This window comes from Talpa occidentalis, unplaced genomic scaffold (genome assembly GCF_014898055.3).
Source record: "Talpa occidentalis isolate TD23 unplaced genomic scaffold, MPIMG_talOcc4v2.1 talOcc4.7, whole genome shotgun sequence".
Taxonomy (NCBI): domain Eukaryota; kingdom Metazoa; phylum Chordata; class Mammalia; order Eulipotyphla; family Talpidae; genus Talpa; species Talpa occidentalis.
Genome location: NW_023605083.1, coordinates 41,733,817 through 41,757,387, shown reverse-complemented (window position 1 = coordinate 41,757,387; position 23,571 = coordinate 41,733,817). Strand labels below are relative to the sequence as shown.

At 36.2% G+C, this 23,571-nt stretch overlaps 1 protein-coding gene across 6 annotated transcripts in view; it reads right to left on the bottom strand.

Moving 5' to 3' along the window:
- Nucleotides 1–23,571, bottom strand: part of TMC1 (transmembrane channel like 1) — a 300,988-nt gene that overhangs the window by 121,157 nt on the left and 156,260 nt on the right. For 3 of the 6 annotated variants that reach the window (XM_054689507.1, XM_054689509.1, XM_054689506.1), the window contains one exon: nucleotides 5,875–6,037. The exons of 2 other annotated variants lie outside the window; for them this stretch is intronic. In XM_054689507.1, coding sequence (XP_054545482.1) covers nucleotides 5,875–5,890 — 16 coding nt within the window. In that variant the 5' untranslated portion in view covers nucleotides 5,891–6,037. Of the gene's footprint in view, nucleotides 1–5,874; nucleotides 6,038–7,678; nucleotides 7,928–23,571 lie in introns of all 6 variants that reach the window. One more of the 6 variants, XM_054689508.1, reaches the window with a different exon arrangement.

The window sequence follows — 23,571 nt, the reverse complement described above, 5'->3', positions numbered from 1 at the left end:
GACCGGTCTCGCCTGCTGCTCCCCTCAGCAGTGTATTTCAGAAGATCCACCTGTTCAGCTCCCCACTCTGTCTCTGGAGAATCCTCTCAACCCCACACTTCTGGCCTATACCCCAGTACTTATATGCATAAATAAATAAAAATAAACTTTAAAAAAAGAGAGAAGTAAGGGAGAGGGAATTTGCTATTTACCTCCTGCATAGAAGTCAGACAAAAGGAAGTGAAATGATTAGTTATTGGGAACAACCACCAGTGTATCACACCAGCTATCCCTGATCTTATGAGAACTTTCCTATCATCCATCAATATTTTCTATAAGCTCTTCTCTGAAGTAAACATACATACATATTTTCATCTACATGGCTGAAAAATGGAAGATTTAGGTACTCTTAGCCTCAGTCTTACCAATTATGTCTACTACAAAAGAGAAAAACATGTGCAGCCCAAAAAAAGAATGAAGCAGAATTTCAGAAGCAAAACACAAAGAAAATTTTCTGGATGTGTTATAGTGCATGATTCTATGGTTCTAGCTGAATCTGAGACTCAACTTCATCCTTGCCTTTCAGTTCAATGAAACACCCCCTGTTATATTTTAGCTTAGACTAATCTAGAATATATTTTAAAAATACAAATCAAACTCTAGATACAAGAAATACAATATCTGACATGAGAAATGCACTTAATGACATGAACAGTAGATTAGGTCAGACTAGAAAATTGAAATAATTTGTGATCTGTAGTGTGATAGTAATTAATTAACATAAGATGTCTTTAACTCCGAAGGGGGAGTCAAAAAATAATGAGTAAATAATGGCCAAAGTTGTCTCAATTTTTACTGTTAAAAGCAGATATAATAACAATATAATTTTGTAATTTATAATAAATATGGGAATAAAATATACATAAATAATAACACAAAGTAGAAGAGGAGAAATGAAATTATGTTGTAATAAAGTTCCTAAATATAAGTAAAGTGGTATAGCATTATTTGAATTTAAAGATGTATATTTCAAAACCACTAAAAAAAAGATATAGCTAATGTACCCATAGTGAAAATAGAATACAAAAATAACCCTTACGAAAAAGGTAAGAGAATAAAGTTGTTTTTATTATAAATGAAAGAAAAGAAATAGCAGAGAAATATTAAACATCATTAGAGAAATGCAAATTAAATCCAAAATCCAAAATACTCTCTCAAGTTGCTAAAGTGAAAAAGTTTCACTTGCAATGTCAACTTTTGGTGAGGATGGGGATCATTAGAAGTCTCATATACTGTTGGTAAAATAGTCTAGAGCCTCTTTAAATAGTAATTTGACATTCTTAAGAAGTTAATCAAGCACTTGCCATACAACCCTGGGAGTAAAACTCATACATTTACACAAAGGCGTGTACTCAAGTGTTCATAACAGCTTTATTCATAAAACTGGAGACAACGCAAATGTTAATCAATAAGTGAATGGGTAAAGAAACTGGTACACTCCCACAATGGAATGCCACTCAGCAATAAAAGAAAACAAACTACTGATAACACTAATAATGTGGGTAAATCTCAAAGAACATTTTGCTGAATATAAGAAGCTAGTCTCAAAAGAGCACTTATTGTATATTCTGATTCACATGAAATGCTAGAAAATGCAAATTTTCTATGATAACAAAAATCAGATTAGAGATTTCTTGGATCCAGAAGCTGAGTATGTGAGAACTGGGGGTGAGATATATGAATTATGCCAAAGGGACATAAGAAACCATTGGGGAACATGGAAATTTTGATTGAGGTGGTCATTAGCACATGTATGCATTTGCCAAAATTTGCAAATTATACATTTTAAATGTGTAAGGTTACTGTTCATAAGCTACATTTAAAAGTAGAATAAAAGAAATGAAAATTAAACAACTAGTTTAGGAATCAGAAGAACACTATCTCTTAGCCATTGCTAATGGGCATTTCAAACCCAAGAATTGCTGTCCACTTCAGAGAAAACCTTGAAACACAGACTCATTAGACACAACTGCATCAGTGGATTCTCTATTATGTGTAGAGTTTCTGACTCTGGTTTTGTTTTCCTAATTGTTCAGTCAGTACTGCCCAAATGCATAACCCTATAAAGTCTTTGAGAAGGAACCTACACATCACATTCTTCCTAGAGCACATAAAAAGAATCAAATGAATTTGTTGATCAAATAAAAAAAATTAATAAATCCAGTGAATTTCTTTTTCTTTTTTTTAAGATTTATTTATTTTTATACAAGAACTGGGGTACAGGCCAGATGTGCGGGAGGATGAGAAGATTCACCAGAGACAGAGTGGGGAGCAAAACAGGCAGACTGATGAAATACACTGCTGAGGGGAGCAGCAGGCGAGACAGGAGAGGTCTGCTGCGCCATGTGGGATTCTTGCCGGCCAGGCTGGGATCAAACCCACGCTGCAGAGGCCACAGACAGCTTCACAGTGTGGCGCTCAACCGCCTGCGCCACCAGGGAGGCCCAATACAGTGAATTTCTATGAGAATTTTTAAACCCATATATCTATATAATAAATAGATATTATCTCCTGTAGGAAATGCTATTTAATCATCTTAAATGTAGTAAAACATCATTCATTTGAGTACCACAAATTTAGAATTTTGAAAAATCTGTACAAACAAGGCTCAGGTTTATCTTTGCATTGTTAAAAAGTAATTCATGTGGTCAGCCAAGGGTACAGCAACATGGTGGTGATTACTATCTTTATTTTGTAGTTGAGGACATTTTCCAGTTAGCACTTTGTCAATCTGTTTCAAACTGTGTAGTAGAGGGAGGGGAGGAGGAAGGACAGAGGAAGGGAAGAGAGTTCTCAACATGATTACATTTTAAATTACAAATCAGAACTATCATCTTTGTACGCATGCTTAGTCTACATTTCTTTCAATCATGATGAAATTCTTTGCTGAGCCCTTCTTCTAGAAACTGCTTCTTAGCATCTATGACTCTCTTCTCTCCAGGAGCTTGTCTTGTCCCCCTAACCCATTCTTTCTGTTTCTTCCATAGACCTACCCTCTACCCACACTGCCCACTAAATGTTGACATTGTCCAGGGTGCCATAATTGGCAATCTTTCCTGGTCATTCTACACACTCTTCCCGGGTATTCAATTCATTCTAGTAACTTCTTAACTCCCAGATGACTTAAAATATCTATTATCAACACCTTTCTCTCTTCCAAGCTCCAAAAAAAAAAATACCTTGCAGGTAATCAATTTTTCTCCCCCCGCTGACTCTCTGTCTTATGTACTGGAATTTCCTTTTATTCCATTAGCAAAATGAGAAACTTGGGAGTCATTCATGGCAACACACTCTCTCACTTTCCCACATTCAATCTCATTATGTACTAGTAATCCTTTATAATGTATATTAGACAAAAGCCTCCCTCAAATGCCATCTACTTTTCTAAGGCTTTAACAACATTCCAGCCCTAACCAACCATTTTTGTCTGCAAAGTGGGAAGCACAAAGCAGAATTGACCACCTGCAATCCCAGAGATCTTAGCACCTCTGTCACTTCAAGACTTCAATGGACCATGACTCTGTAAAGTGTGGGATCTGACAATTAGAGCAATGCCCTGTGGAAGGGGCTGAATAACACAATTCAGAAGTGTTAACTCTTCTTGAGTTAATAGGGACATAAGGAAATAAAGCTGATATATTTGCCTTTCTTCATCTTTTCATAGGTTCCCCTAAACACAGCTTTTCTTTGCATCATGTCTGAAGAAATTTGACATGCTGAGCTATGCACCTGACAGTTGGCCTGCTATTTCCCTTAGTGGTTTGTTGAAAGTGCTAGCTATCACGGTGAGATATCACTGGTCATCATGTCACATCTTGCCATCGGAGTAAGTCTTCACTGCACATTGTACAGAGCCTGGCATGTAACAGGTACTTGATAATAAAAGTCATTGTTATGATACTATGATATGCAACCAAAATAGGCAATGCTATAGTTCTTTTCCTTTCTTAGGAGGCCCAAGAATATTTGCTATATATTAATTTGTCATATATTAATGAAGCCCGAAATATATCTTCTATATATTAATTTGGACCCATTTTTGAAAACATAAACCAAATATAGCTTAAATTTTAAAACTCCGGAAGAAGATTCCTGAATGCAAATGATGATTTTTTTTTATAGTGCGATTTTGTGTTTTTGTTCATGTCATTATTTAATATAGTTTTCTAAAATGCATACATTTTCTGTAGAAAGATATATTCCATTCAAAATAGATTAAAATATCTCTTGTGAAAGCAATGGAATTAATAAATGATAAATAGACAGTTTTAAGAAGCAGCAAAAATAATCAAGTCTAATCTTACCCATTTAATGACACAGTTCACATTTAAGATCATATAAACAGTCTTATTACAAGTTTTTGTAAAAACTTGGGGATATAAAAAGAGGCTACTAACATCATAATTACAAAAATAGCCTGAGGGACTAAGTTGGGACCCTAAAGGTGCTGAAGTTTAACATCTTTTATAAGATTTGAACCTTTCCTTTATTAATGAAAAACCAATAGCAATTGTTAAAAGTTAATATGCAACTTTAGGTCATTTCCAGTAGCTTCTTTGGAAAAGCATGTAGTCTCAAAAGCAGTTGTTTTGGGAAGTCCCTGGTGGTGCAAGGAGTTAAGTCTCAGCACTATCAAGCTATCGGCAGCCAGTGTAGCACAACTTCAATCCCGGCCAGGGACTAACCCACATGGCACATCAGACCTCTCCTATCTCACTGGCTGCTCCACTCAGCAGTGTGTTTCTGTAGATCCACCTGTTCTGCTTCCTACCTTGTGTCTGGTGAATCCTCTCACCACCCTGCTCCTCTGACCTCCACCCCAGCTCTTGTATGCAAAAACAAATAAATCTTTAAAAAAAAAAAAGAAGTAGTCGTTTTGTTTTCTGAAAGCAAAGGCCTATTTTAGTAAGGATATTGCTAACAATGTCCAGATATTTGAGTTTAATAAAAAATAACTGAGTATATTAAATAGGGTACTACTCAGATTCTCAAGACATAGGTCTGGGTTGGATGACTTTGATGGATTACCTCTAAGTGAGGTCTGTCTCCACTATCTATACTAAGATTAAATAATTCAAGTAAAGGAATGACTGACACCAAAGCAACCTAGAGTAAAAATTCTATAGTTGAAAGCAAACACATATTTCCAGATTTTTCCCTATTTGAAAATTCTACCAGTTTGTTTTCTGGGGAACAAAACATTGTTGAAAACACATCCAAATACAAACTACATAAGCATCACAAAATGACAGCTGAACATACCACACATTGTCCCACATGGTACTGAAAATGCACCCCTGTGACAAGTGAGGCAGCCAAACTGTGTCTCAACACATTGCTCATCTTGCACATAAATACCTCAGGGGGAGGGGAGTTATATCTCTTTTCTTTACCTTTTCAACTGTAGTTAATTCAGAACTGTATTCACCAGAAACAGGACAGGTCTCTGTCACAAAGCTGTCCCCATATCAGTCTAACATGGGTCACTGCTACCAACTGAATCTTGAGTTTTGAGTTTCTACACATGAATCTCAGTGTATTTTGCTTTTCCATAGCATCTTCTTAAATGAAAGGAAAGGTCCAGTACTTAATAGTTGGTGAAATTATATGTCCATTCAAGAAAAGAAGTGAAGAAGTACAAAATCCTTAATTCTCAAGAGTCAAAGGAACTCTAAGGAAAAAAAAATAAAATAAAATAAAATTAAAATTAAAATAAAAAACAGAGAAGGGAAAGGCCAAGGAGGGAATAAAATTGGGGGGGGGGAAGGCTTTTCAAAGTGCTCAATACCCAAGAAAGGTAGAGTATTCTACTGCCAGCTTTTTATTTTGAAATACCTCTCTTGGGTGGCATCCTGGAGGTGTCCAGTCAGCACGTCTGAGGGGCTGACTGACTTGGAGAAGGATGACAGGTTGAAGGGACGAGTGCTTCAGGTTTGCTCCAGCATATCCACACACTTCTGCCTGTCGCTGGAAGTGCTCCCTGGTGCCATTTCACAGTCTGAAACATAAGAAGGTACTAATTTCCTCACCATTAAATTTTCATGAATGTTTCATTTGCAATTTAGGGATGGAGTACTCGGGTCAAAGGGGTTTTATTTGGGGCTCCTGTTTGAAATAAAACTATATGTAAGTCCTATGCAAAACAAATCTGGCTTCATCCCAGTCTTGATGTGCCTGCTGGCTTCATTTCAATTATCTTCCATTCTAGGGCTTTATCTTAATTATATACCTATGGCAGTGTATGTGCACACTTAGAAAGGTGGGAAATACTGACCACTAAGTATACTTGGAAATTGAGTGAGTAAATAAAGAAGGCACTCCTATACCAGGAGTATGTATTTAAATAGCAAAGCTATAGAGCATTCAATTTAGCAATCGTTCTCTAATATGGGGAAACCTAGGGACATTGCATTCATTTTTTTTTTTAACTTCTCTGGAAACGAAACTTGTTCTAAGAAGAAATTACTATTTTCTGGGAAAAACAAACACTTTTTTTCCTCTCCATCTAAATTTTTCATAGGAACTTACCATAGGACTTATAAAAAAGATTTCCATCATTGAAAAGAAAGGGACAAAAAGTGCTGAAACTTAATGTTGCAAAAGAGACGGGCTTTTTGAGAGTAGGACACTGGCATTCTCTGGTTACTTCAGTGATAGCCACTGACCTTGGCAAGAGGAAGCAGTGTTTTGAAATGGATCCTTGTGGCACATTTATACCAGATCAGCTTTTGGCTTCACAAATGGATTTGTGCACAGATAGGATCCTTTTAGAATCTAAAGACTGGTACATAGTTTTTAGTCAAAGTAGTGTGTAACACACTTGGAATTATGATTTTAAAAAAAGCTCTTCAAGGGTGATGCCCACCTCGTTTTTTCCGATTCTGAACACTAAATCATAACTGTAATAGAAAAATAAGTTATAGCTGATACAAGTACCTGCATTTAAATATGCTCAGAATAATCCTTTAACTTCAAAGTTTAAAAAGAGATTAAAAAGCTTTGTTTTAAATCATTAACCCTATAATATAGAGTGAGAACAAGAGGAAATTTAATTTATATTAATATAAATATTAATATATAAAATAATTAAAACACTCTCCTAACCAAAAAAACCAAACATATAAACAAAATAATAAAGATAAAAACATAAAAGAAAAAAATAGAATTCAAAACATTAAAATTAAAAATTCTATTCATCAAAAGATATTTAAATCTTTAAAAGGCCAGAAAATACTTAAAATTCACACAGCACTTCTTAAGAATATAGAAAATAAGAACTTGCACTGATCAACAAGAAAATACTCCAAAGGAGGGAAAAAATGGCAACAGTTTTTAAAAAATACTTCCCACACGAAGCTATAAAATGGCCTGCAATGCAATAAAAAAGAAACAAAAACATGAGTAGTAATTTTACAGAAGAGGGAGAACACAGCCAATAGCCATCTTTGAAGAAAGACCTAATCTCAAGACCTTTAACATTGTGAGTATGTTGACTTGGGAATTCTGGGGTAAGATTCAAAACTGGTATGTATACAGAGAGCAAACATAGACTAAGAAAAAGACAGCTTTCTAGATTGTTAGGTGGTGGTTTTAATAAGCAAGGGAACTCACATGAGGCTTATCTTGGGTACCCACCTACCAAAATCTTAGAGGATTATATAGAGGCCACCAAGGGGTTCGGTCACATATACAGTCCAGATGGTCTCAATAACACATTACTCTCTCCAGATTGCATCCTTGAAGCAGCTCCCAGTATGGGATCAGTGGGCGTATTGTATATTCCAAGGACAAGGGAAATGGTTAAGAAGCCTTCATTGTCCTGGTCCAGTCCACTTGTCAACAGGCAGTCACATCCTCTCACTCACATCCTCCAGGGTATTAATCTCACCTATTTGGCAAAATTAATTAAGTCTGACATTACCAAATGTTAGAAAATTAGAACAGATAGAATGTCCTATATATGATTTATAGGAATATAAATTTGCTCGACCACTTTGTAAAACAATCCAGCAACATTCTGTTAAGATGATGTTAAACATAGTCCTGGAAAATTTACTGTTGAGAATATATACAAGAAGCTCTCGAGCAGGATCATGAGTTGGCAAAACCATTCACATTATCAGTATGGTTAATAGGATAATAAAAACAAAACATTGAAAATAAATAAATTATAGAATATAAACATTATGGAATTTTTACATGACAGAATGTTAAGTAGCAATGAAAATGAATAAATTGACAAGCTGATTTCAAAAATTTATATACAAATATAAACAACTTGGAAAAGGAAAAACAACTTTGAAAGAGAAGAAAATAGTTGAAGTACCTGCACTAAGTAATTAAGATTATGTGGGTCACTGGAACAGAAGACAGTGGCTTAAAGTAGATCCACACATATATGGTCAAAGGATTTTCAACAAAGTTGCAAAGACAATTTGGTGGGAAAATTACAGTCTTTTCAATGAATGATGTTGGAACATTTGGATGATCATACTTATTTTAAAAATGAATTTCAATCTTTATCTTACACCATATACAAAAATTAACTCAAAATGGATAAAACCCAAAACTATAAAAATTCTAGAAGTAAATACAAAGAATATGGACTAGGCAGATATTATTTAGAGGCTTAAAACAAAATGCTTACTGCATAAAGGAAAAAAATTGACAAATTGGACTTTATTAAAATTAAGAATGTCTGCTCCTTTTTTTTTTTAATTGAGGAAATGTTGGTTTACAACACTGAATATGATTTAGAAGTATAGGATCTCCCCATTCAGGTGTTGTTACCATACCACACCCACTGCCAAAACATCCATAGACCTCCTTCCCTCCCTCTCTGAGAGCCTCAATGCTACATTGGATTCTAGGACTTGTTACTGGTTTATTTTTTTTTCTCTGCATATAGTGAGTTTTTTAAAAAATGGAATTCATTGACAAAAGAAAAAGGAAATTTCATGTAATTCCTTAGGTTTCTAACTTTTTTGACAACACTGCCTACATTCTTATATGGCAATAATCCTTTGTGGCTAAGAAGGCAGCTGTATTCAATATCTACCTGGTGGTTTTACTGTTTATGGCATATTACTTGGCAATTCCCTGGGGATATCTTAGTTTAAGCCTTAGCCTTAAAGACGTGTCAATAATACCCTCATAAACAAGATCTGTTTACCTCGTCATGAATAAATTTGTCTTTAGGGATGAAACAGGCAATGTGTGGGATGGTAATAGCTCCAGGAAGACAGAAAGTTCTGGGGTTCTAGAGTTAGTATATGTATCAGAAGAAACTGGGGGACAGATTTGCAACTTCAGACTGATATATAGGAAATTACTGCAGACTATTTAATCTTAAGGAGATAAAAAAATAGTCATGATGTGTATGCTGTCTCATTTATCTGTGGGGGTCTTAATCACCAGAATCTAAAAGTAGGGATATTAGAATCTAAAAGTAAGCATATTTTTATTTTCAATGACAAGTATAATGCCTCACACATAATAAATGGTCCATAATTCTTGGTTGGAAGGAAAATGAAGGAGACTAATGAATGAAAGATCTAAGCAGAGCAGACTGCATGCGTGCATTATCTATTCAGTGGCATAAGGACACTGGAATAGGAGGGCCCCATGCTAGATTTAATGTTCTGCTCTTAGTAATTTTGGAATATTATTTAATTATACTATATTCCACAAACTATGTAGTCAGTACTAAGTCCAGGCAATTGGAAAGTCATCACTGAGATTTTCCTAAGGGAAAAGAGTGAAGAAGACTGTATTTGACATGGTACTGCCATTTGACTTTGTCATAAACACCTAGGGACATAGTGAAGCACAATTTCAAAGGATAAGACCTACTTGAGACATGTGGACAAGGCAGACAAGCAATAGATTGATCAGACAGGAGGTGGCAATCAATCAGACAACAGGGCTATTTTTGAATTGACAGATTAAGCAGTCCCTGACGCAAAAAATTAATAAAGGGCAAGAATGGAAACGGTATCTACCACCTCAAAATAAATCACAAATAACTGGTCTGGAAAAGACTGCCACTGAAATATCACTGGTGTTGGTCAATCCACAAAAATATTTGACCACTACAAGTCCATCTTGAATGGCAAATGAAAAGATGAATATACCAAAGAAATTCCTCTAAGTTTTCACCCAAAAACAAATCCCAGCTAGAAGACACTTTGACAAGAAGCATGAAGAGAGGTAAACACTTGTGGTCTCAATGTTACATTTATTATATATTATTTACTTAACATATATATTATACATTAATGAAACTTCTAAAAATAGCTATAGATATATAAGTGGAACTATGATATCACTGCTATTTAATAAAAAGGCTATGAAGTTTATTTTTCAAAAGATTTTTCTACAAAATAATTAGGTTTCTAACACTAAATATTTTGCAGTTCTTAAAGGCAGTTGCTATAAAATTTCAAGGGATTATAAACAGTATGCTAAATTTCCTATGTTTGTTAATTGTGTGGGTTGTGTTTAAAATTATGGAGTCTACTGAATTTATGGTAGCTTATCTAAACTATCTTTCCACACATTATGGAAATTCATGTCACACAAATTGCAAATGAGCCTATCAAATACTAGAATAAATTACATTACGATACCACCAGTGATTTCACAGAGATAAAATTTTTTACACATTTATATAACTGTATATATTTCCTAGCTATAAAAATAAACATGTATTAGTGGTAAAAACAACAACAACAAAAAAGAAAAACATAATGATAAAAGTAAAAATTACATGCAATTTACTCCTTGATTTCTTTATATTCTGCAGTAATTTAACAATTTTTATAGTAAATGGGTGTCTGTTTTCCAATCAAAATGAATAATAATTGTCCAGTACAGTGAAACAAATTACTACTACTTTGTAGGAAAAAGAAGGAATGAGAGATGGCAGCATTTTCTGACAATAAATCCTTGACCATTCTTAGAAAAATTGGGTTTTATTTCTGAATATGACAGGTAGTAACTCTGTGACCTTAGCCAAGTGTCACCAGCCCTCTTGGTAAGAAAAGACAGAGGGAGACTTTCTGCCAATTCATTCTCTCTGCTCATCTATTTCTGTCTGTTCATTCAGTCAATGCTATGAGAACCTACATATGCCCTACTCCAGCAAGACAATAAACAATACAATCCACATTTTTGTTAATTTCTTCCAGCTCCTCTGCAGAGAAAAGGGGCACAGTAAAGTGGAGCAGCAGACAGGAAACTGCTACAGTGCTGTGAGCATCCATGGTGGCCTTGGGCTGGAGTGACGGCAGTGAATACTGTGAGAGGCAAATGAGTTCAAAACATACTTGGAATTAGAATAGTCAAGACTAACTGATAAGTTGAAAGAATTGTAGGAAAGGGCAAGGAAAAGGAGGATTCAAAAATAACTTCCAAACTCCTGGTCTTCAGTTACTCATGCATGAAATCAGACCATATAGTATGTGGGGACTGATAGATGCTTAATATATAAGTAATAAATAAGATTCTTTTATTTAGAAAAACAGAGTAATAGATGGAGAGGGACTGGGATAATATAGGCAGTTGACAGAGAAGAGATCACGTATATAACTTGCGTTTTCCTCCTATTTTAAGCAGAAGACCAAGAAAGGACTTTCTGAGAAGCTGGATCCAAACTGAGAGCTGAATGAGGTTTCAAGAACAGAGAACATGATCATAATCTACACTACATCAGAACGAAACTCTGAATACTACAGCTATTGAAAAACTTTCAGATTCCACAGCATCATTTACTTGTGAGCATTCCCATCCTAGACTATATTTTTTAAAAAGTCTTAAAGTATTCCTTATAGTTGGAAGACTCATTGTCTTGAATAATTTTCCATTTGTGAACATGTTTATTCAGAATCCTCTATATCCAATAATGTGTCCTGAACAACTTAGAATACAGGCATTTTGCCATTGACTTCTAGGCTTCTTTAGTAAAATTATTTGTCACCTGGTTCATTAAGCAAGTTTTCAAGCGATGTGTCTAATCCTATTAGATGCTGGGATAGGAAACAGACTGTTTATTACAGTGAGATACCCATGAGAGTTTCTTTGGGAAATAAGTCTTCTAATATGCTAATAATTTACTTTTCTACAATATATTGATTCTAGAACAATAATTGGGTTGAATTTTTATGGGTGACTGCAGAGAATCTAATTTTAAAAACTGAACACTTCGGAGGATGACCTAACCGTGAAGCTATTAAGAGAACTATCACCAAAATATACTGAAGAGTTTGTAGAAAATCTGCCAACTGGGAATACCAGCAAGGCAGTAAGAACACTAATTGCATTCATGGGAAAGTACTATGACCCTTACAGGATGTCTTCTAAAGTCAGATACCTCAAAGTGGAAGGAAAATATCAATGCAATTTTAAATGTTTATGTTAATTATAAAAAAGAGAAATCCTGATTTCATCATTCTCAAAGCCTTTATTCTTATTTCTCATCACTATCCACAATTTCTACTATTTTCCAGCTAAACCAAACAATTTGCAGCTCATACAAGCCAGTACTCTCAGCCACTTGACTAGGAATATGCTGTTTCCTTGTCTGGAATGTCCTTTATCTTCATACACGCACACACACACACACACACATCCCTCACAAAACACACCACAACACACATACCACACAACATACACTACATTCTTACGCAACACACACTATACCATACCTCATACATGTCACACACACCACACATCCCATACACACACCACACACACAAAACACACACTCTATACATAGCATAAATCTCACACACATACCACACATGTACACTGAGCCTGTAGCTTTTTTTTCCATATATATTTCCATCCCATGCATATTTCCACTATCACAATTATTAACACTTGAGCTTGAATCATCAAGTTCAAAAGACAAAGCTAACTGCACTGTCCATATTCTTGCTGCCTAGGTGGGATTTACATAAATTTTAGAAAAGAATTCAGTCTAATCACAGTTAAGAAATGAAGGCCTATATTTTTTCAAAGGCAAGAGATAGACAGTTCTCTGTGAAAATATACATGGTCTGGTTATATATTGCTTAATTTTTTAAGCACCTGAAGTACTCTAGAAATAAAAGTTCTGCTATTCCTGAAGGCAAGGAAAAAGAAATTTTGGAACATGCTCTAGTTTTCATTTCTAAAAATATATTCACTTGGGCCACACCAAGTGAAATCTTCCCAGTTGAAAATCAGATTTAAACTGGTGTCACATTCAGCAAAAGCACGTGCGTACGTGCAGGCGTGCACATGTTCGTGTGCGCACGCACACAGGCACAAACCAGGAACCTTCCTAAAGCCAACTTTTCCTTTCTTTATCACTCAGCACAATTCATACGTGCCTTCTGTGTGCCTTTCTTGAGGTTAAAAGACATTTGCGTCCATCTGCCAACCAGATGAACCCAGAGAAAAAGTCACAAAGACCACACAAATGGGGATGACACAAGTATTTGTGCAGAATAAATTTGCCAAGATCTTTTCCCCTGTACCCTCACCCCCAACCCCAAGGCAAGCTGTTTTTAAGTACCACATGCTTCAGTTTCCCTTCTAATGACAGATCAGACCACCCCCCAGGAATTGGTGTTCTCAGGCCTCATTTTATACATTCTACATGGTTAAGTGTAGAATGTGAAGCCCCTTATATAGTACTAAGCACAAAAATGTGCTCCACACAAGTGCTTTGTTTCTACCTTTCCAGACCCTTCTGGGCACTTGGGATCATGCTCCATGGCCCACAGTGCCCTCTCAAGAGGGTCAAAGTTATTGCATCAGGCAGGGCTTCCAGATGCTGAGAAATGCTCAGCTACCTTCAATTTACGTTTCTGGCATCCTAACATACAAAGAGATTGCAAAGCAGATTTTTTAAAATAATAATACATTTTAAACTTTAACATCTAATGAAAGAATGTTTTCAAAATACAATACTGTAGTGATATTTATAATGCCTGTTGTAGGCTTTACGAAGTTAATAGGATTTATACAAAGGTGCTGTAGCCAATGTCACCCAAGAACGCAACAGGAGTTTTAAATGCACGCTGCATATTTTCTTCCAAATTTGTTAATCATGTTTTTATACATGTATAAAGCCTCATTTGGGAGTGACATTTGAAATATAAATTTCACCACTTTAAAATGTATACTCTTCATTTAAAGGCCTTATTCCTATCGTCATCATAGTGCTTGCTTCCACACTTCTACAACAAGGACACCATATGTAAATAATGAAGGAGATGGGGTAAAATTAGTCCTAAAAAGAGGTGGGTAAGAGACTCAGAGGAGCCTAATGAGGCCACTATAGTAATATCTATTTACAGGGTGAACTGAGAGGAATTTCTCTCCACAACCCCCTGGCAACTCATTCTCTGTCACTGAGGAGGCCTTAACACTCTCTCTCCCCACTTAGATAAACAGAGTCCTCCACCAGCCTTCCAGGAGGGTGAACAGAAATAAGAACCCTGACAATCAGGCCAACAAATTAGCAGGCTACACTAAAATAATTCTCCCCAGACTTCTCTGGCAAAAGTAAGTTATTTGTCCTGCAGAGATATCTCAGGAGTTTATAACTTGTAAGCTGAGATTGTTTTTCTGAAGTAATTACAAAGCAGCAATGCACACTGAACACTGGGAACTATTTTAAATGATGAACTATTTTAATTTCAAGAGAAATAAATAAGACACTAAAAGTGATTATAATCACATATACACAGACACACACACAGAGTAATAAATACATTTGTAACTGGAAACTATAAGTTTTAGTATTATATATATTCCAGGATATGGTCTATCCAAGCTGTTGTGGAATTGTATGGTTCATGACATGGTAAGATTGTTCTACGTGTTACTGAACTGCAGGAAAATAATTATATGCCACAAGTAGTATGGAGAAGGGCAACATGATGTAGTAAAACAGTACAAGTTTTGATTCCTTCCTTCTCAGCTTCTCTTCCTTCCCAAACCCTCTGTAACATGGTTTCTGCCCCTATCTCTGCCCAACCCTGAATTTCCCTTTAACTGTGTTGCCAACATGTAAACTAATTGTTGGCAAAGAACACTTTCAGTCTTTGTCTTACTTGATCTCTCTCCAGGGCACGCATTTGACTCTGTGGAAAATGCAACTACTTTCTGACACTCTCATTCTTGGTTTCCTTGATGTCATCTCTGGGATGTCATCTGATCACCTTGTCCACTCCCTCCCAGTCTCCTCTCTTTCCCTAGTCCTTTCAGTGTTGTTACTAAAGGTGTTCCTTGGTTTTCTTTCTTTCTCAATATGCACAACCTCTCTAGTGACTTCATCCATTTAAATGACTCCCAATGCTTTCTCCTTGCTAAATTAGAACTCCCTGACCAAACCTGCAGGCCAAGTCTCTCTCTCCTGAACTTCAGACCTATAGTATATATTGCTTATGACACATCAGCATCAGTTATTTATTAATAAACAGCAAAATACCTGAAAATAGTAACTCAAATCAATAACAATTCCTTTACTGATGAATCTGGGGTCAAAATGGACTTGGTTAGAGAGTTCTCACTCAGGGTCTCATGTGAGTATGATCAGGCTGGGGGTAAAATCACCTCAAATTCTTCTTCATTTAAATGAATCATCTGGATTGGAAGATGTGGACAGAGGCTTGAACTCTGGGTCATCTCTGTATGTATGTAAGTGGTCACTCCACAGAGAGGCCTCAGGATAGCCAGGCTTCTTACATGATAATTGAAAACTTTAATAAAAAAGATTTGCATTTTGATTCGGTGATTTGGGAGAAGTTTTAAGAAAGCAGAGAGTTGTATTAATAGATTGTATGCTGTCAGAAAGTGGTTTGCTCATTGACCTCAAATTCAGAACAGATCTGATATTCACAGCTAAGCCAGGTTATTCTGTTGTACATAAACAGTCTCACAGAATCCCAACCTCAGACAAGGTTATTACGAAACGATGATAAGATGAAATAAAACAAGGCCAGTTCATAATGTTGTATAAGCACAAGCAAAAACAAAGTCACAATGATACCCATAGTATAGCCATAGAATCACCCCTATTTTCTGACAATATTTCATTCTAGATAAAACCTGTTTTCTTAAACTTTCCCACAAATCTTGCAACCAAAGCCCAAATACTATAACACCTTTTTAGCAAGACACTTTATGGTGTCTTGCATGATGTGCATTCTCCCTTGCTGTAAGTATTAAATGCAACCTGTTGAACTATAAGTGGGTTCTTGGTGAGCTTTGGTTGAAGGGCACTGACAAGTGTCTCAAGAGAAAACAGCATGGACTTTTCTAAATAGTATTGTATGTCACACTGCTACAGTCTATTCATCAAGACTGTCACAGGCCTATCCACAATCAAAGGGAGTAGATGAAGACCCCCATTTGATGGAAGGAATGTCAAAGAATTTGAAAGCACATTTTAAAACAACCACAATCACTATAATCATGACTACCCATATGTAGTCAGTAGTCATCATTTCCAATATTGAGCACACGACCCACCACTCCATTTATTTATTTTTTTAAATATTTATTTATTTATACAAGAACCAGGGTACAGGCCAGATGCGCAGGAGGGTGAGAGGATTCACCAGAGACAGAGTGGGGAACAGAACAGGCAGACTGACTGAAACACACTACTGAGGGGAGCAGCGGACGAGACAGGAGGTCTGCCACACCATGTGGGACTGGGGATCAAACCAGCGCTGCAAAGGCTGCGGACAGCTTCAGAGTGCGGTACTCAACTGCCTGTGCTACCCGGGGAGGCTTTCCACCCCTCCATTTATATCTCTCCCCAACATTCACTCACTCCAACTGACCCTAGGATTTGACCATTCCCTCTCCATGTCATCCTTACCGCTGATCTATCACCACATCCCTCACCAAGTTGATTTTTTAGGGTAGATATATTTCAGCCACAAGTAGTTACCATTGTCAGAACAGTAGGTGATGGATTTGGCAGTTGTACCATATCTGCCTTCTCCGGGTGGTCCATATACAGCTCTACAACTGTTTACTACAACTAGAGGTGAAGAAATTAACTCAGGCTTGGTTCATAATTGGGTTTATGTGATTTCATTGGCTCTATCCAGGAACAAGATTACTATTACATTACATCCTCACTCGAGTTGACCTCAAAGAAGAAAGGTGAAGGGAAATTTTCCAAGGGAATGAAACTTGAGCAACATACTTCATAATGAAGAAAAGACCAGATCCTCAAATATACACAGGCTTTTAAGCAATAATGAATGATTTGATCATCTACATAGGAACTTAGAAGGAAAAGGGATGCGAAGTTATAAAAAGGAAATCTTGAAAAGAGGTATGTGGATGAACTTATGGTAATGAATACAAACAGATCTCACATCTGTTACAGAGGAGACTCTCAATAATCATAGACATAGCATGATCCATTTGTCATTCTTAGCCTCATTTGTCTTCATGTACCCAGTGTTTGAGCAAGTAGGCCATAAACAGTGTTCATAATGCTTCAATAAAGGGTGTGCATGGTCCAACAATATGGGCTCCCTCTCACAATAGACAAACTAGCTACTTCTACTGCTGATTTCACAACCTGTCAGCAGCAGAGTCTGATGCCAAGCCCTTGATATAGCACCATTCCTCAGGAAAACTAGCCAAGCCACCTGGTAGAATATTAATTATATCAGAATCATCTATCTTAGAACACATAGCAATTTGTCTTTGCCAGAATCAACACTTACTCTGGATATACATTGCCTTTTCTTCCTGCAGTGCTCCTAACAGCACCTCAACCACCATCCAAAGGCTTATAGAATACTTTACTCATCATTAAGGTGTCTCTTATGATATTGCCAAGTTAACATTTCACAGCGAAGGAAGTGCAGTAATGAATTCATTATCATGGGAGTCACTGATCTTCTGATTTACTGTACAGCTCAGAAGCTACTAGAATAATGGAATAACCTATTAAAGGCTCAGTTAAGGCACCAGTTTGGGGTCAATACTTTGTGAGGTTGAACACTGTCCTTTAGATATGATATATGCAAAAAAATAATAACTGATATACCATTTGCTCTCCAATAGCTAGAATTCATGGGTTCAGGAACTAAGGAATACATATAAGGTTAACCCCCATAATTGGTGCTACTTCTACCAAAAAATGCATTAATGTTCACGCTGAACATGAAACTGCAATATAAATGGGTTACTTTGGGTTCTACTTGTCAATGAACCATTAAGCAAAAAAGGAAATAACATATTGGTAGACATCATAGATCACAATATCATTGAAAGGCTAAAGTTGCAATACAGTAAAAGCAAGGAAGACTATGTCTAAAACCCAGGGGATTCACTGAGGCACCTCTTGGTACTTCTATGTCCAGTGATACCAGTAAATGGGCAATCAGGAACCGTGAGCCGAAAATGCAAGACAAAAGAGATGCTCTAAAATCAGGAGCTCAATCATCTCAGCAAACAAATGAAAGATATTCAAAACAATTTTATTTCATTTTGCATTATGGATACACCCTTATTTACTTAAGTAGACATTTATTGTTGAGGTTATCTTCTATATCAGCCAAGGTCTGGTCAAGAGACAGAAACCATGACAATTATTTGAACAGGAAAAACATAATACCCCAAAAATTAACAACTGAAGGGGTAAAAGAAAACTCCGAGGGGTCCAGATATCACAAGTTAAAATAGCAGTTACTATCTCTAGAATGACGAAGAGGGACAATGAAGGAACTAAGGACTAGGAGAAGCCCTTCCTACCACAAAGCTGAAAAGAAAACTTCTGCAGGAGAAGAGGCAGTGGCTACCACGGGCAGTCTGCAATGGCAAAGATGCATGACTGAGGGTACAGGCTGGCACTGGTGTGTAAAAGCAACTGATCAGTGCTGAATGGTGTAGGTAGGAAGAAACTGGTCTGCAAGAGTGACCTGTGTTTACTGGATGGTATTGTGGGCTGGAGCCAGTGTGTGGAAGCCAGTGGGTAGAAACATGCTAAAGCTGCTCCTGAAGCTGCTCAATGGCTGCAGATTTATGAGAGACAGCCTGAGGATTCATTCAAGCTCCCCACTCCCCTACCCTCACCCAGCTATGGCTTTCACAGCAAGTGAATGGAGGTCTATGAAGGACTTGCACCTGGAAGAAAAGCTTCTTCCTATCACTACTGCACTACAGTGACTTCTATTGATGAAACGACATATCCTGCCAACTCTCAAAAGAAATGTTTATAGGTCCCGCTACAATAACACAAAGCAGGGCAAAAATGATACTCATCTGGAGATGAGTCAATACAATGGTAACCAGTATTTTTAAGTTTTCACTGTTATAACTAAATCTACTATCACCGTTCACATAATTCTTTTTGTTACCTGCAATCATTTTCTTAGGATAAATATCAGGAAGTGGAATTAATGATTTTAAAGATACAAACATTTTAAAGGCTTTGGATTTACAATAATGAAACTTTTCCATAGAGTTGTTCAGATTTACATTCACTCCTGCAGAATATAAATGTATGAAGAATAAACACATTCAGGGCAAATCCTTAGATAGCAAGTAATCTTAGCTGACTGCCAGCATATTCTGACTGCAATGCCTATTCTTTATGGATACACCCTTATTTACTTAAGTAGACATTTATTGTTGAGACTTTATCTTCTATATCAGCCAAGGTCTGGTCAAGAGACAGAAACCATGACAATTATTTGTACTCACTTTCTGTAATATGATGTTAGTTTGTTTATTTAAGTGACTATCAAAGCAAAGATAAAACTAAAATTTTCAGTGTTGGAGGTGACATTTTAAAATGAAATATGAGAATATCTACAAGCAACATCTGATTCCTTAAAGAAATTCAGGGAAGAAAAGAGCTATGTCATTTGGCATTGAGGACTTGGGAGATACTTGGAAAGATAGCTCCTCACTAATGTCAAGATTCTGTTCTAATACCCTAACCTGCAAGGCTGTTTTGAGGGTCAGTAATAACATGTGCCACACACAGGAGTAAGTTGCAGCTTTATTTCTTGAGAGCTTTGCTACTAAATTGCTAAGAATCCAAGTATACATATTCTCCACATATATTTTTTTTTCATTTTGTCAAAGTTGTTTTCATTAAGGATGTGAATACGTTCCTCTTGTTCAAGCTAAAATCAGGTTACAATAAAACATTATGCCCTGATGACTATTTTAGTTACAGATATGATGGTATTTCATCCCAGCTTCTTCACAAATACCATTTGTCTTCTTTAACTACTTTTTACTGCAACAAAATCTCAGTGCAATGAGAAATGGAAGGGAGTTAGTGCAAGATCTTTACATTTGTTTTTATTCACAATATGCTTAATCTGTGTTACCATTTGGATACTTATTCTGCCCATGTTGTAATAAACCCATAATGTGTTCTTCCTAAGAACACTCTGTAAAACAAGAGTACTTTGAAATAAACTATGTTAGCATTGTGCTTTGCATGTATAAATTCCTTAAAAAATCTGGGGTTGTAAACACTGGTGCTTTCATGGGCCAGGCAAGTATCATAAATTAATGGAGCAGGAATAATTTAAAATAATAGGAATCCATGGGGCATATACAAAATTGGAGAAAGCATGCCCTATCTAAAGTCATATTCACGAAGTAAAATAAAAAACAGCTAGGGAAAAAAAATATGCACGTTACATTAGACTAGCAGCAGGCCCATTTATGACTTCTGGGCAAATCTTGGATGAACAAAATTAGAAACTGAAGAAAGAACTAAGAGAACTAAAAATGGATTGATGACAGAAAATATGGATTCAGGTGCAAGCCTGAAGTCCCACATATTCTAACTCAGTCTCTACAGTCTCTCACTTTCTTTCTACCTCCCTTTAGCTTCCCTGATGCCAGCACCTCCCATTTGACCCCATGCCTTTCTTCCCAATGAACCACATGTGAGGTCTGTATTTTTTTGCTATGGTAAAATTCACATAACAAAAAATAAACCATTTTAAGCATTTTAAAGTGTAAAAATCAGTGCACTGAATACATTCATAATGTATTGCAAATGTGACCACTATTGAGTTCCAGAACATTTTCATTACCCCAAAAGAAGACCTTACCCATTAAATAGTCACTCCTCCCACCCATCTCCCCAGCCCCTTGCAACCACTAATTTGATTGCTGTGAGAATTTCATTTATCCTCTCCCTTCCACCCTCAGGTTTGCCAAGAGTCACAGAAAATGAGAGCAGAACCAAGTCTAAGATGAGAAAACAGAGCACAGAGCACAGAATGAGGTTCTCCAGAATAAAGTTCACTGGAGTCAAAGTTGGAGGTAGAAGGAGAAAACTAGTGACAACCCCCTTTGCCTTCCTCAACCTCACAAAAAATTCATGATTTTTTTTAACTTTCTTGATTTTTTAACAGAATTTTTACTTTATTCTGTTCAGTTTTCTTGTTTCATTTTTAAGACAAATATGCTGAAAATTACAAATTGCAAGTAATTTAAAGATCCAAGTTTAATAGATATATTTCCTACTGAAATTTCCTTCCTATTCACCACTATTTCTCTTCTTTGTGTACTAAACTGTGGCCAATTATATTCTGTTGTTCCTGCAAATACTTTTGCTTTATGCTTTGATCAGCTAAAAATGTGCTTAATATGCCTAGTGTAAACAATTATACACTCCCTCTTTTGCCAAAGCGCTTTCCTAGGCTGCATCAGGATTGTTGATTGATGGTCAGTCCCCTTGGGAATCACATGGAGCCCCGTAGAAAAAGGACTTCCCACTAAGACCAAATTTCTCTAAGATGGTGAATTACCTGCTAGTTACCCAATGTATTGAAAGATACCTCTTGAGTACAACACAATCACTATAAGTCTACACAGGACAGATCTTGAGACTCTTGGAAGTCATCTTTTTCTTTTATGATTGAGGTAAATTTGTTTACAACACTGTATATGATTCAGAGGCATATGGTCACACCACCTCTGATGCATGTCCTGACACCATTCCCACCAAGGCACATATAGTGCTCCACTGCATCTTCTTGCCATAATCGTCCCCCTCCCCTTGTAGCCTGAATTCTACTGTCAGTTTTCTAGTATTAGTTATTGGTTTGGTTTTATCTGATCATTTGCTTTTTTCCCCCTCTATATTCCACACATAAGTAACCATCTGGTACTTGTCTTTCTCCTTTTGACTTTTTTCACTTAGCATAATCCCCTCTGATCCACCTATGTAATCAAGCAGCATGCAGTTTTCTCAAAACATTAAACATAGATCTACCATATGATCCAGCGATTCCACTCCCATGTATCTACCCAAAGAATGCATAAACACTAACTAAAAATTATATATATATATATACGACTATTCATTACAGCACTATTTGCAATAGCCTAAATGCCAAAGGTCAGAAGAGTGTATAAGAAAAATGTGGTAAAAATACACAATGGAATACTATTTGGCTAGAAAAAAAAAGTCCATTTTTTATCTCTTAGTCACTTATTCATCATCCATAATGAATTCAATTGTACATTATTTGGTCATTTTCCTCTAGGTTTAGGAGATAAATATAAAACTTTTTCACATGGAGTATTAAGGTTACCTTCAAAATAATGCAAATGTAATTTTAAAACTACACAAACATTTTCTATTTTTGACATTTGCTTTACTTTGCTTGGTAAAGATGGCGTTGAGCAAGTCACCTCACATCTTCCATTCAGTTTGCTCATCTTTATTTTTTTTAAAGATTTATTTATTTGTGCATACAAGAGCTGGGGTACAGGTCAGAGATGCTAGGTGGGGGCGGGGGTGAAAGGATCTACCAGAGACAGAGTGGGGAACAGAACAGGCAGACTGACTGAAATACACTGTTAAGGGGAGCAGTGGGTGAGACAATAGAGGACTGCTTCACCATGTGGGTTGCTCCCTGGCCGGCTGGGGATTGAACTCGTGCTGCAGACGCTGCAGACTACTTCATAGTACAGTGCTTAACCCCTTTTGCCACCAGGGAGGTCCAGTTTGCTCATCGTTAAATGAAAAAATGTTGCTCAACTTTTGTTCATGCATCTTTAAAATGAAAAATTTTAACTAGAGCAATAGTTTCCTATATAGGATAGTAGACTTTTGAACATAGGCACAAACATTATCTGCAGTCTGAAAAATAGTATTTCTGTTCACACGCTATCATTCAAAAATCTTAATTTCATCTTTAGTTTGATGAATATTTGTTAAATAGCACCTTTTGAATGAACAAATACAAATTTGTACATACATGCTTACTATAGAAAATTGGAAAGTAATGAGAAGATAAAACCACCTGAAATCCTGCCACAGAGATATACTAACTATTCATATTTCACTATATATTCACCTAATTTTCTTTCTATGCATATTTATACCTACACTATTTTTGAACATATTGAAATATACCACATGCATATTTTACAACTTGTTTTACTGTTACTATTAACATTGTCTTATTATATTAATAAATATATTATTTATTGATATATCATAAACATTTTTGTTAAATAAACTGG